Raw genomic sequence first — 13,840 nt, 5'->3', positions numbered from 1 at the left:
AAAGCTAAGGATTTTCCCATCCTGACATCTAGTTTGTGAAGATCACACGTCTCTTTGAAGAGTTCTAGATCAATGATGGCACGGCCAGCACAGGAAATACTGGCTAGACTTTGAGTTAAGCCCTCCCTTCCAGGTAGCAGAGAGTTTTTTGGGGTGGGGGGGTTGCTCGGGTAGGGTAGGTCAGCCTGTCACCTGGAGCTGCTGACCCTTTGATCTAAAGGCCAGCGCCTGGTGCTGCCCGTCACACGACATGCTGGGAGCCACGTTTGGCCACATTGGAGGCCTCCAGATGCTGCAGAGCAGTCGAAGGAGAAACCACATGTTGTGACCTTTTGTAGAATGTCACGGGCAAAGTCAACTGCCCTAGCCACAGCTCCCAGATCAGCTGGGCCAGCTCAAACTAGAGGTGTTCGAGTAATTTACTGCTTTTTTCTGTCAAAGTTCAAATAAGGAAAATCCAAAACTCAGGACAAATGAGCATTTTGGGACGTCTGATGCTCCTATGGGTAGACCTATGGGTAATAGAAATGTACAGTTTTGAACAAACAGTATGTCATTATTGCCTCTTTTCCACTGGCTCTACTACAGAAGCCCCACTCTACTCGGCCCGGCTTGGCTTGGCTCTATAAAAAATGCATCGCGTTTCCACCGGCCATTTTGGTTGGTAGCAGAGGAACGCCTTCTTGTGTTGCGGGGGGTAGGGGGTGGGGGTGAGTGTGCGCTACCGAAACTTGGCGTCATTTGTGGAGACAACAGAAGTGCCATGGCCCTGCGTTGTTGCTGTTTTTTAAACTTATGGGGATTCTCCTGAGACTTCAGGAAGAGAGGCGCAGTGGAAGAAATGCTCTGGATGCCGCGATTGTTGCACAGAGTAGGACAGCTGTTCTCTGCCGGAGATTACAGGCTTTATAGCGCCTTCAGCTGGGGGACAGATGACGTAAACGTTGCAGGGTAAGCTAACGTTGCTGTTTATAGTCCTATTACCGTTGTTTTCTTCGCTCTCTATGCTTGCATCTGGCCACACTCATGACCAATGAGTGAACAGGAGCTAAGCTTGCGTCATCCATGGAAGTAGGGCCGGCCCGCTGGACTTGCTCCAAAGCAGGGACCAAAAAAGCAGGGATCGGCCTCAAAAAAATGCCGGTGGAAACGCGCGCAAAGCAAGCCGAGTAGAGTGGAGCCAGGACCTTTAGAGCCAGTAGAAAAGGGGCATATGTGTCTTGGGAATGTTCTAAGAAGAGTTTATGTGCACAGATGTGTCGGGGGATATCTGTGCACCATCATTTGTTTTCAGAACCAATTCCTATTGAGTTAGAATTACCTTTACATTTAGCTTAAAAATCAACGTCAGTTTTTCCGTTTCCTGTATGTAAACACTTCCCTTTTGACCTATTTTTATGTTTAAACTGTCTCAACGTGGTTCTTAAGGCTGGTTCACACTGTAAGATTTCAACCTCTGTGCGATCTGAAGTTATGAAATCGTGACAGTAACTCATTAGATACTGGTCTGTACCAGGACTGCTGAAACCAATCATCATAGTCAGTGATGTTGACTAGGATCATTTATTAACGTCAGTATTTGTAATCAACACGTAATTTTAGGAGTTTCTCCTTGTAATTTCTTATCATCTCAACTGAAATAACTGTTTTCCTCCACACCACCACTAGAGTCTGCTTCTACTATGACCCTTTGTGCAGCATTTGGTGGTCCAGTCAGTCATTGGTCAGCTCCAATCCTACAGTTTTCAAAACAATCATGGTGGGTAAAGCCATTTAAGTCCGTTTCATTATATAAATGGTGTTAACAGCCTAAAGAATACCATTTAAATCCAACAAATTCATATATAATACACAAATAATAAACACAATTCAGATATATATGAAATGAAAAGTGTAAACTAATGTCTCCATTATTATATTTTAAATCATTCTGTTGTATCAGTTCTTCTCCTATTTCTGATAAGCAAAGTCATGTGACTGAATTTCCGCAAAAGGATATTATTTATTAGTAACAGCCATAGAGCAGATGAGTCTCAAATATCCAATACATATCAATCCAACAGGAAATGGAAAGCAAATGCTGTTATTGGTGCTCTTAGTACTGGATTCAGACTTTCAAAAGAGGAGTCATTCAGCCTGACTTTTCTAGAAAATCTTTGACAATCCTTGCTACTTGTCACATGCTGTCTTTGGTTGTGTGAGCACTGGCTGAGCTGCCGACAAGCCTGTCACACTGAATGACCACAAGCTCCCGAACAAAGATTTGATCTGCGATGGATGAAGATAGCATAGTGTGAACCTGTCTGTAGTCATTTAGAATCTATAGGAATTTCTGTGAAAAAAACTTTTTTCTGTGCTCAGATGAGTGAGTCAAAATAGAGGTTGACTTTGACACAACGCCTTTCCAGAATCACAAAGTCAAAAACCAATCATTTCACTGAAGGGATTCAAAATGCTTGTGTACTCTCAAAACATTTCGGTGAAAGTAACTCCGCATTCCCTCTTTCGTAGAGAATGACGTTATGCTTTGATAGAAGCTGTCGCATATGAGTAAATGAGTGCTTGTTCCTAAAATCCATCACTTTGTCTGTCGGCCTGCCCGCACAATGTTGCGCATTTCGCATTGTTTTTAGATGGAGTGCTCAGCCAAATCCCCCTTAGCTCTCCTCACCTAAGTCCTCGTGACCCTTTAACACCAACCCGTGTTAAACCTCTGAGGAGCATCTTGACTCTAACCTTCCCATCCACTCGCAGACTGGTTCGGATGACATTTTCCAGCTGCTATTAGTTTAGTCTCCATTGATGGGTTCTGTTATTCCTGTTTGATTTTACTGTCTTTAGCTGCCTTTGACGACTCCTTTTGTTTTGTTTTTTCTTCTTCTTCCTCGACTCCCATTAACATAGCTACCGTTGAGGCAGCTAAAGCTAAAGGTATGCACTGGCTGTGTGCCTCAGATTTCTTGTCTGTGTCCTGAGTGTGGTGTTCACCCTTTGAACACACCATTTCTGTAACGTGTACTTTATTTTTATATTTGTGACCCACACTCTTTTGTAATTACTGATTATTATATCACTCTATACTGTCTAGATCTTTCCTCTTGCACTAACAGAGTCTGTAGATCAGGTTGGCTCATATATTATGTTAATCAATAAAAGGAACATGGATAGGATCTAGGGAATGTGACATGACTGGAACAGCAGCGTCTATAAAATGAAAACAATTACAATTAAAGTTAGCAGATGGCCTAGTAAAATGTGTTTAAAGGTAGTTTGAAAAGATTCCCATCACCTACAGAGCTGAAGAAGTTTTCTTTCTGTACTCATGAAAAAGTGAAGGCCACGAGATAAAAGGATTTATGTAGTTGCGCCTGTAGAAGGGGGGTTTTAGGCCTGGCTTGTCCCTTGTTGACAAGAAGTCTCTGGCTGTGGTCTCATTGGCTTTTCTGGTCAACTTGGCTCCCCTCACAGAGAAAAGCCAGCTAAGAACTGGCTAAGATAAGACCAGGGACATCCCTGCTGGGGATATTTCCAGAACATAATCCTGTTACTCCATTGGGCTGTTGCTGCACTGTCTGCCTCCTCTGGCCGATAGTGCAGGTCAGTGGCTCTGCAGGCTTCACGCACGACAAACTTTGATTGAATCCATTAAAAGAAAAAAAGCTGGCGGAGAGTATATCACATATAGAGTGAGGGGGCTGTGTAACTAGTGCCCATGCAGGTTTTCTACTTTCATTCACCACTCAGTCAGAACACTGCTGTAAAAGCCACTGTCAGCGCCCACATCTATACAGCTCTTTGCAATTTACATTGAACCTATGTCCCTGTATGTCAGTAGGGGGTTCATTTTACTGACAAATTAGCTTGTGAACATGTAAGGGCAGTAGGATTATGACCAAATTATGACTTTGTGTACAGCCCCAATTGCAAAAACTTTGGCCTGTTGTGTAAAATGTAAATTAAAAGAGAATGTAATGATTTGCTAAGCTTATGAATCCATATTTTATTCATTTATTTTGAAAAATAGGAAACATATCAAAGGTTGGAACAAAGAGATTCTAGAGATGTTCTATAAAACATTTGATGGCAACAACACATCTCAGAAAAGTTGCAACAGAGGCAACAAAAGGCTGTAAAAGTAGGTGGTACAAATAAGGAAAAACTGGAGCAGCATTCTTTTTAAGTAATTAGGTTGATTGGTAGTAAGAGGACTTGGTATAAAAAGAGCATTTTAGAGGCTGAAATTCTGAGAAGTAAAGATGGGCAGAGGTTCATCAGTCTGTGAAAAACTGTCTAAGAATAGTGGAACAATTTGAGAATAATATTCCTCAATAGAAAATTGGGAAGACTTATGGACTGCAGTTCATAATGTCATTGAAAGGTTACAAGAAACTGGAGAAATCTCTGAGCTCAGAGGACAAAAGACTGAGAGTCAGTATTAGATGTCTGTGATCTTTGGACGCTCAGGGGCCACTGCATTAAAACCAGGTCTGATTCTGTTCTGGACATCACTGCATGGACTCAGGGACACTTCCACAGATCATTGTCTGTAAACACAGTTCACTGAGCCACAAATGCTGCTTAAAGCTCTATCAGGCAAAGAAACTCTGGGTAACTCTGCTGTCTTCTCTGAACCAGAGCTCATTTAAAATGGACTGAAGAAAAAGATGAAAACTGTTCTGTGGTCAAATAAATCAAAATTTTAAATTCATTTTAGAAACCATGGATGCCACGTCCTCTTTTCTGAGGAGGTGAGGGACCATACAGCCTGTTATCAGTGCACAGTTCCAAAGCCTGCCTCTCTGATAGTATGGAGGTGCATCAGTGCCTACTGCATGGGCAGCTCATACATCTGGAAAGGCACCATCAATGCAGAAAAGTATAAACAGGCTTTAGAACATCTGCTCCCATCCATATGATGTCTTTTTCAGGAAGGCCTTGCATATTTCTGTAAGATGATGTTAAACCACAAACTGCCTCATTTTCAACAACATGGCTTCATAGTAGAAGAGTCCAGCTGCTGAACTGACCTGTCTGCAGTCCAGACCTCTCACCAATAGAAAACATCTGGCACACAGACCCATGACTATTGAACAGCTAGAATCCTCCATCAGACCAGAATGGGACAGCATTCCTCCAAAACCTCCAGCAGCTGCTCTCCTCAGATCTTAGATGTTTACATGTACTCAGTACAGATGTTCCTTAGATGTTAGGAGAAGAGAAAAGGCTTCACAGAGGGACACATGAACCTGGAGTAACTTTTTGAGAGATGTGTTGATGCTATATAATTAAAAAATATCATATTTATTCCAATTTTTGTAGTTTAAACATTAAATATGTTTTCTATGTACCAATGTGAATAATAAATTGGTTTATGAAATTTGCAAATCATTGAATCTTTTTCTTTATTCTTTTACCCCTACCCCACATATCATACAACGTCCCAACTTTTTCGGTACTGGGGTCGTAAATGGAAAAACATTCTCACAGATATCTGATTGTGCAAGAGTCCTTGTTTCCATTCCTTGTACCGCATTCACATGAGCATTTGTTCTCTGCTGAAGTCTGGATGGTTTGTCCAAAGAGTCCCTCACAAGTTTGCTTTCCATTTGCACATGTCCTCTGTCTGGTTCCCTCGGCCGTTTCGGGACGTGACCGTAAGTCTCCAAATCGTGATGTGTTCATTGTCGTAGCTGGTGTCTGAACTCTAGGAGTCATTGTTTACCTGTGCATGTGTCGTACGTTATGATTATTTGTCCCGTGGTAGACAGAAACTGTGCTTTGTCTTTAGTAAATTAAGGAATCGAGTTAAATCGAGGCTTAAATAGATTTACATCAAATGTTAAATGTAAAGTAGGAAGTATTTTACTTAACCCCCCCTCCCCCCTATTTTTTCTTCCCTTCAGCCATCCAAGGCTTCTCTCCCACGAGGAAGATTCGCAATTTCGAGGAGGCCCGTGGTCTGGACAGGATAAACGAACGGATGCCGCCCCGCAAAGACGGCCAGCAGCCGGACAGCACCACCATCAACGCCAACTCCCCCAACAAGAACGGCACGGACGGATAAAGCAGCCGAGGTGCTGCCCTCACATCTTTGAGTAGCCACCACCACCCCCTCCACCTCCGACCCCTCACTCCTCAGACGCCGTCTCCGTCCGCCTCGTCTGTTGAAACCGTCCCGTCGGGCAGGGAACCGGGAGCAGGCAGGAGACCACATCGCAGGGAAAACACAAAGACGTACTAAATGATGTGAACGCCAGAGAAAAATCTGATCGTATTTGTTGAAGATTAAATATATTAGATATATTGTTTTAATAGCAACAAATGATTATTGAAGATTACAGCTGTTCAAATGTATACTGACTCTGAACTTCTATACCAAACTGATTCAAAGAGGAATTTTTGAAGTTGATAGAAAAAGCCCATGTTATCCAAGAGTTTAGTCACTTTTTTTATTGTGCTTCATGTGTTTAATAAGGTAAAAGTACAAATGCTGTAGCCTCAGCAGCCTCGTTTTTTTGATTTTTTTTTTTTTCAAAGTTCTTTTCAAGAGACTGTAGGCGTCTGAGGATCTACAAACAGTGCAGTTTACTTCTTGTCAGTGGAAAGTTAAATTATTTGTGTATGAAGAAGCTGAAAACAAAGATAATACGGAAAGTTAGGTCTTTCAGATGAATGTTAATTATCATTTTCTACCTAAAGCAGGATTTTAAATGTGACTGAAAGCTTTATTTATACTCTCTCATTGACTCCCTGAATATGCTAAATTGATTTCTGTTCATTTCAAAAGAAACCGTTTCTTGTATTATCATTTTTTAAACGGTTCAAATGAAGGATTAATATGTGCAATCATGGTTGTCGTTCTGGTTTCAGCTCGTCCCCACCTGAAGGCAGCTAGGATGCCCCCACTTCCTGGAAACAGGAAACAACAACAACAAAAAACACAAAAACAAAGTGAAGGTAACAACGGGCGCTCCGTGTAGTATTTCACCACCTCAGCCACAGCCGTCAGTATTCTTACATCTCCTCTTCTTCCAGCTGTGGTCCGGCTGACCTCTGGGCTCTCAGGGCCAAGATTCAACCTCCTTGTGTTAAAAGGTTTTTAGTAAAGTCGCGCCCTTCTGAGGAGACTGACGTTAGGTTTTTAACTGAGTCGTGGCAGTTTTAGGTTTTATTTCAAAAAACACTACAAAAAAAAAATAAAAGAAAAAAAATCTGGTTCACGCTTTCAAGGCTTCCCTTTGTTTCAGTGTTCCCATCCACTGTTGATTATACAGTCTGCAGATTCTTTTTAACTGATAAAGCGTGCATACAGAAGTAGGAAAATGGTGGAAATGGTAGCACTCTGCACTCAGACACAATGAGCTGAGTCATTCCACTCGGTGGGATGATGCTATAAAAGGTACCACCTCCACGCTCACAGCTGTCTATCAAGGCCTAACCATGCTTCAAATCATCTCAAGCACGGCTGGCTCACACATGTATTCTATTTTACGACTTGCAGTCCCACCAGCTCGGTGGGTTATTAACACCTTCTGAAGCTGCTGCAGTGGATTTTTCTTTTTTTCTTTTTCCTCTTTTTTTTAAAAAATATTTTTTGAAAATATATATTCAGTGATACGGCTCACCTCAGACCTGGACACCTTCTCTCTTCTTCACGCTCATGACCCCAACCCTTTAAGACCTGCTTTTGCTAAAGCATACAAAACTGGTGCTTCGACGTACCCGACTGTAATTCTGTTGTCTTTATATTCACAACACATGAGAAAAAAAAAATCCCTGAAGCTTTAAGATTTGATATTCTCTTGTAAATTTACTCCTTTTTTTAAGATTTAAGAAGACTAAAACAAGGCAGTTGTGCCCATGTGCCATGCCACCTTGGCCACATGTTAAAGTGTGTGTGGGTGGGTGTGTGTGGGTAGGTGTGTGGATGGTTCAGTCTCACAGAATTTAAAGATTAAATTTCAGTCATTTTAAAGTTTCCACAATGTTTCTGAACAGCTCCTGAACAACGGAAGTATTTTGGTTCACATCCACGACTGTGAAGCTAAAACAAGTTTTTTAAAGGTGAGCCATGTCGTACGCTGACCTCTGACCTCCTGTCAGGTGTTTTTAATATGTTGCAGAATGTACACAAATCGTAATCTTGTCAAGTCTTATAATAAAGTGTAAGAAGAGGTGAAGAACTGTGTTGTGCTTGTCATCCAACGCCACCAAATAAATGACTTTGATGTAACTTTGTTTGGGGGGGAAAGAAAAATAAAATTCAGATACAAAACCGTATTCAGCTTGTCTTAATAATGTTGGCTCATTTATAGCTGCTTCTTAAAGGAAGAGTTTGATCATTTTGACTTGGGTTTCTATGTAAAAGTTATAAAGAATTATTATCTTACTTATATATAGCTTCTTGAAGAGTCCATATATATATATATATATATACATATATATATATATATATATATATATATATGTGCACACACAAAATTATATGTGTGGTCTGTGTGTGTGTGAGAGAGAGAGTAAACATAATGGTTCTCATAATGGTTCAAGCTAGACTTATTTAGTCTCTTCCTGAGTGTCCTGTCATGAACTTTAACCTTTGACCTCCTGATGGTGCCCCATAGAGTCTGAAATGGAGCACTTGGGTTTGAACATTGCACAGTCTGACCTTTGGGTGAATTTGCTGGGACGTCCACTTGGCTTGGCAGCTCTCCTAAATGTTGGTCAAATATTTGACATATAAAACAACATTTTTTTGCATTTAGGAAACAATCCTGATTCTAGTTTTACCAAACATCACATCAGTCAGGTCTGTCGGCAAATGCTTGTCTAGTTGGTTGTGAATTTTAATGGGAAACTCTAAGTAACTCAGTTCTTTATATAACAAAGTAAATCCAAAGTTAAATCTGTGTCTTTAGAGGTTTAATTTAAACCTCAATTTAATCTTCTGGTATCTCTAATCTCTCTCAGGACTAAACACTAAACAGGGATAGCCTGGGACGACTTAACACCATCATAAAGAAAACAGGGATTCAGTTTGTTTGTATTTTAATGTAAAACTAGTCTTCACCTCTTTCTGGTAAAGCAGCCTTTTCTGTGTTCGTCTTAACATCAGAGCTGAACTTAAATGTTTGGAACCAGCTTTTAATGACTCTCGGAGCCAAACGTCACCTGAGAAAAAATCTTTAATTGCATCTGCAAGTTTGTCAATAAAGTAGGGTAAAAATATAAAAATTGCCTCACAATTTCACAGTATTCTTAACAAAGACATACAAAGACAATAATGAGACATGCAGCACGTTGGCCTCAGACACAGTCCGACGTCAGACACAATAAAACTCTTGATCTCTTACAAAAAAAAAAAAAAATCAATTAAAAATAGTTATGTACACAGTCATTTTGTTTGTGAACTACAGTCATGATTCCAGTCAGACGTTTCCATACGCTCATCTTGGGGCATGAATCATTCATGTTGGGCTTTCAGTGATTGATTTGAACTGTTCTTCTTTCATGGTAGAATGAATATACAACATAAAACTTAAATGATTTTTTGTTTTTGAAACAAGCATTGGGTGTGTAGTTGAAACCTGTACACGAACGAGGTGTTCCAACAGGACAAAGATTCCAAACCACAGAGTTTCATAAAACAACTAAAGTGCGCTCTGGTCCGGTGTCCATGTGACGCCCTGCAGCAACGGCGGCCATTACCAAAAGGGGCAAACATCTGCACTTGGTGCAGGTTAGATAGCCCTGAGTAAGGGCTGACTAAGTACAATAATGTAAAAAAAACAAAAAAACACAATAATAGAATGTATAAACATAATGTATATAATAAAAATGTAAAAATGCCAGAAAGTTATGCTTGCCACAGATGTAGCATCATCATTTCAGAAGTAAACAGATTTAATCTGATTTACCTCAATATGAAACTGATCTGACCTTAAGCTCTGCCTGTCACTATGATCAGACATCACACAATATGAGCTAATAATAAAAGAGTTTAAAAGTAGCCTATAATGCAGATAATTACTGTTAATTACTGAATTGGCAAGTAGATAGTAGCTACAGTGGCATAAAATGCTGTACAGACTCCAGTTGTACAAATTATTTAATAATTACACAGTGTAAAATGTATTATATATTTGACTTTTCTTTAGGTTTTACACAAACCGGACCTATTGAGAAGATGATTGTATACTTTTTAAGCTAAGTCACCAATCACTGCCATTAGCTGCGACTAGTAGAGCCTGCATAAACACACTTTACATGCTAAAAAATTTAGCTGAAGTCACAATTATTCAACTAGTTGAAAAGTCTTGAAATCATTGAACAGGTCTGGTTTAGATCATCATTAGTTATACCTAATATACTTTCCTTATATGATATCTAGCCGTTTTACATAATTGTTGTATAACAATAACATTAATTATGCATTATATGAAGTTATTGTAAAGAGGTTAATAATAATTTGATCCAGCTGGGCTTGCTATTATTTGAGGCTATAGTACTTAAAACAACACTACAGTAAGCTTTTACCAGTAGTTTCTAATCAGCTGTTTTACACTAGGGGGTGTTTTTGTATTGGATGTTTCAGGTTATGAGTAAAGAGTCTATTTTGTTAAACTGTTGTTCTGTCTGCTGTGAGCATTTGCCCATTTTGGACGCCATCTTAGCTTCTCCACCACATCACAAATGTAAACAATGAGCTGGACAGGCAGCGCGCACTCTAGTTGTTTTATATAACTCTATGGTCCGAACACATCAAACCTAGTTTCTGATTGCCCCAACATAAACCCCATGGTTTGTACCAAAAAAGCAGCCAATATAAAGGAATCTTACCAATTCTGCAAAAAGAGTGGTTAAATATCCGGACAGAGTTGAACCAGAAGTTTTTTGATGGATACAAAAAGTGTGAGGTTGGGGGTACAACTTACTAACAGACATTCACCCAAATATTAACAAGAGTGGTTGTATATATTCCAGGATGATTGTGTAATTTTGACCCTATGTGGTTTGGAGAAACTCCACAATAAATTCAAACTTGTGTACCCAATTCTTGTTTCTTAGCGTTCCTTGAAGAATGCATGTTGCCCATTACCTTTCATGGCAGAGTTTTGAACTAAAATCACCGTATGCTGAGAGGGACAGAGGTGGAGCCATTTTGGTCAAACTTTGTGTCATTATGCACTGTCTCATATTGTGAAATGTGTTCAGAGAGTGCGTTGAGGATGACTTTCACACCAAAGTTTAGCTCCATGTTTATAAAAACTGACTGCATTATATTCAGTTTTGCGTTGGCTAAGGTTGATTAGCTGTGGCGGGCATTTTGAATTGTGTTGACTCCAGATGTTAATGGGTTGTAGACGGACATCCAGCGATTACAGTAATTCAACTAAATCTGTTTGATTGGTATATTGTATAATCATTCCATCCTGGTTCAAATAAATCCAGAAAAGCCCCAAATTTTTATGACATTCATGACTGCAAAGTTTGTTAGCAAAACATCTCGTGAACCACTGGATGGTTTTTAATGAACCTTACAGGAAATGATCATTTTACATCTACATTGAGTAACATGGCCACCACGTCAACATTAGCCAACACCAAAATGGCTATAGCTTAGTCAGTTGTACAGATATGGAGCTAAGATTTGCTATGGTAGTAGCTGAGAGTCATTCACGACACATGCTTTGAGTGTGACTTGAGATATCACATTGGATCACACATATAGTTAATCTTAAGGTTTGACCAAAACGGCTACAATTTTGTCATTTCTCTCAGAGAAGTGTTTAATAACATCGTTAAATACTGGTTGCTGTGAACAAAAGATATTTATTTTCAGTCCATTTGCTTTGAAATAGTTTCATTTTCCATCTTTGAAAGAGACTTCTCGACACTTGTAGTTTGTTCAGATAATGCAACTTTTGCTCCCGTCTTCTGTTCGTACCGCAGTCTTCTGTAGGTCATGATGGGTGGGTCGATCAGACACCTGCTTACAGGTACACGTTTACCCACCCAAATCCCTCTACGTTGTTTACCCAAGAATTGTTTATTTCAAGGAGGCATACTTCCACTAGCCTGATATGGCACTCGAGGTATAGAAGTAACTCTGAGATTCATTACATGTTTTTAACATTAGGGGACCAAAGAAATTTTAAAAAGGGCCGTATCCGGCCCACAGACCACTTGTTGAATAGACCTGCCTTAGTCCATAGCACACCAGTAACAGGGTGGATCTGTGATTTGGCATTATCTTTTTAGGGACTAAAGACAAAATATCTCTTGGTTTTCACACTGTTGACATGGTGTTGCACATCAGACCTTTGGAGGAGGAACTGGTCTCAGAGCCTATAGAGAACAAAAATAAATAAATAAATAAAAATACTAAAAAAAACAACCAAAAAAACCCAAAAACAACAACAAACAAAAGAGCTACATTAACCACAAACCCCTACTATTCCTGGAAATGAGTCAGAAAATGGAGTGGTGTACTAGAGAAAGAAAACTGCAGCAGAAAATAATCAGTTCAGCTGAGCAAAGTGACCTTTAATAATGTTTTATTTTTACGATTCAGATTTTTTTTCTGAACTATGTTTTAAAAATGGATAAGCAACAAACTGATCATTTATTGAGAACTTAGATAAATGTTTGACATATCAACAGAGCAGAAGTCTTTGTCCGGGCTAGGCTAATGGTTAGCCGAAAACAGGTCGTTTTTCAAGCAACTCTTTTTCAAAAAATCGAGATACTGGTGTGAAAGTACGCAACATTAGATAATAAATCTCTAGCGTTCGTTCTAATCAGTATGTAATTTTTGAGAAAGTTGTTTTAGAAGCTTGTCAAATGATACAAAACTGGCCCTCGTTTAGCAAGCTATTAGCTTAGCCTGTGGGAAGATTTCTGCCATTTTCTCCAAACTCTGTGCTCTATGACCGATGTCACAGCTGAAAAGGTCTCACTATCGATAACTATTAACCTGAACATCGCTTCAAATATGACCAGACTATCCCTTTAAAGTATATTTATCCAGCTGCCAAAAACATGATGTCTAATACATGCTAACACTGTATGTTTTCTGCTGCTTGTGTGGACATGAAACTCTTTATTTATAGAGTGTCACCGACTGTTTCCAAAGAGAATAACATTAGAGACAACGCATAAAAAAGGTATGTTGTAATATTAAAAAGCAGTGCAGTGCAGTACAGAAATCAAATATAGGAGTTGAAGTGTGAACGACTGAATAAGAAGCTCTGTAAAGCTCTTTGCAGAACCTGGATGAGGGCGAAATGTATTATATAAGTGTGGACTATTTATATTGAAATCAGCTTTGGCGTTTCCAGCTGGTTGTGTTGCCCTCAAGTGGTCGGTTTTTATATTCAAATTCTTTCTTTTACCCCAGCAGTACAAAGCATTGAGATGTGCCTGTTTCAGCACTGTCACAAAAGCGAACAGCATCTTAAAAAGCTGATTTTTGTTGTTAGTCTGATGAACTATACAATGCTCAGAGTGTAACATGCAGGAGGCAGAGATGTTTGTTACCTGACGTGCAGCCATGTAGTTCTGGCTCGGCGGTTTGGGTCTGTTCCCCGCTGGAGGAGGTGGAGGTGGAGCTCCTTTGGGCTTGAGCATCTGAAATTTCAGCCAGGGTTAGGGTATGTGTTGAGGAACGGGAATAGTCCGGTGTGATGAGTTATGGCAGCACTTTACCTGTCTGTCTGGCACGGGCTGACTGATCTCTGTGTCTTTGTTTACACGAGGAGTGAAGTTACTTCCCTGTTTCCTCTGTCTCTGTGCTCTGATGGGTAAAAGGTGGTCAAACACAACAGAGGCGCACCAAAGCCTC

General features: G+C 39.9%; 2 protein-coding genes across 5 annotated transcripts in view; one reads left to right on the top strand and one right to left on the bottom strand.

Moving 5' to 3' along the window:
• The window catches only part of ppp3cca (protein phosphatase 3, catalytic subunit, gamma isozyme, a), a 56,971-nt gene extending 48,691 nt beyond the window's left edge, over positions 1–8,280 (top strand). The window contains exons 13-15 of one of the 4 annotated variants that reach the window (XR_001809031.3): positions 2,905–2,931; positions 5,904–6,957; positions 7,036–8,280. Coding sequence is in view for 3 of the 4 variants with exons in the window: in XM_017433978.3 (XP_017289467.1) it covers positions 2,905–2,931; positions 5,904–6,064 (188 nt within the window). In the remaining variant the exon portion in view is untranslated. Of the gene's footprint in view, positions 1–2,904; positions 2,932–5,903 lie in introns of all 4 variants that reach the window. The other 3 variants (XM_017433979.3, XM_017433978.3, XM_017433980.3) reach the window with 3 other exon arrangements.
• An 884-nt stretch (positions 8,281–9,164) lies between these two features.
• adam28 (ADAM metallopeptidase domain 28) overlaps positions 9,165–13,840 on the bottom strand; it is a 32,553-nt gene continuing 27,877 nt past the window's right edge. Inside the window, exons 20-22 of the mRNA XM_017433984.3 lie at positions 13,705–13,792; positions 13,537–13,626; positions 9,165–12,345 (exon numbers count right to left, since the gene is read on the bottom strand). Of these exons, the coding sequence (XP_017289473.1) occupies positions 12,313–12,345; positions 13,537–13,626; positions 13,705–13,792 (211 nt within the window). The 3' untranslated portion in view covers positions 9,165–12,312. The remainder of the gene's footprint in view (positions 12,346–13,536; positions 13,627–13,704; positions 13,793–13,840) is intronic.

The sequence above is a fragment of the Kryptolebias marmoratus genome, linkage group LG1 (assembly GCF_001649575.2).
Source record: "Kryptolebias marmoratus isolate JLee-2015 linkage group LG1, ASM164957v2, whole genome shotgun sequence".
NCBI lineage: Eukaryota > Metazoa > Chordata > Actinopteri > Cyprinodontiformes > Rivulidae > Kryptolebias > Kryptolebias marmoratus.
The sequence above is the reverse complement of the archived record's forward strand: the minus strand, read 5'-3'. Positions and strand labels throughout refer to the sequence as shown.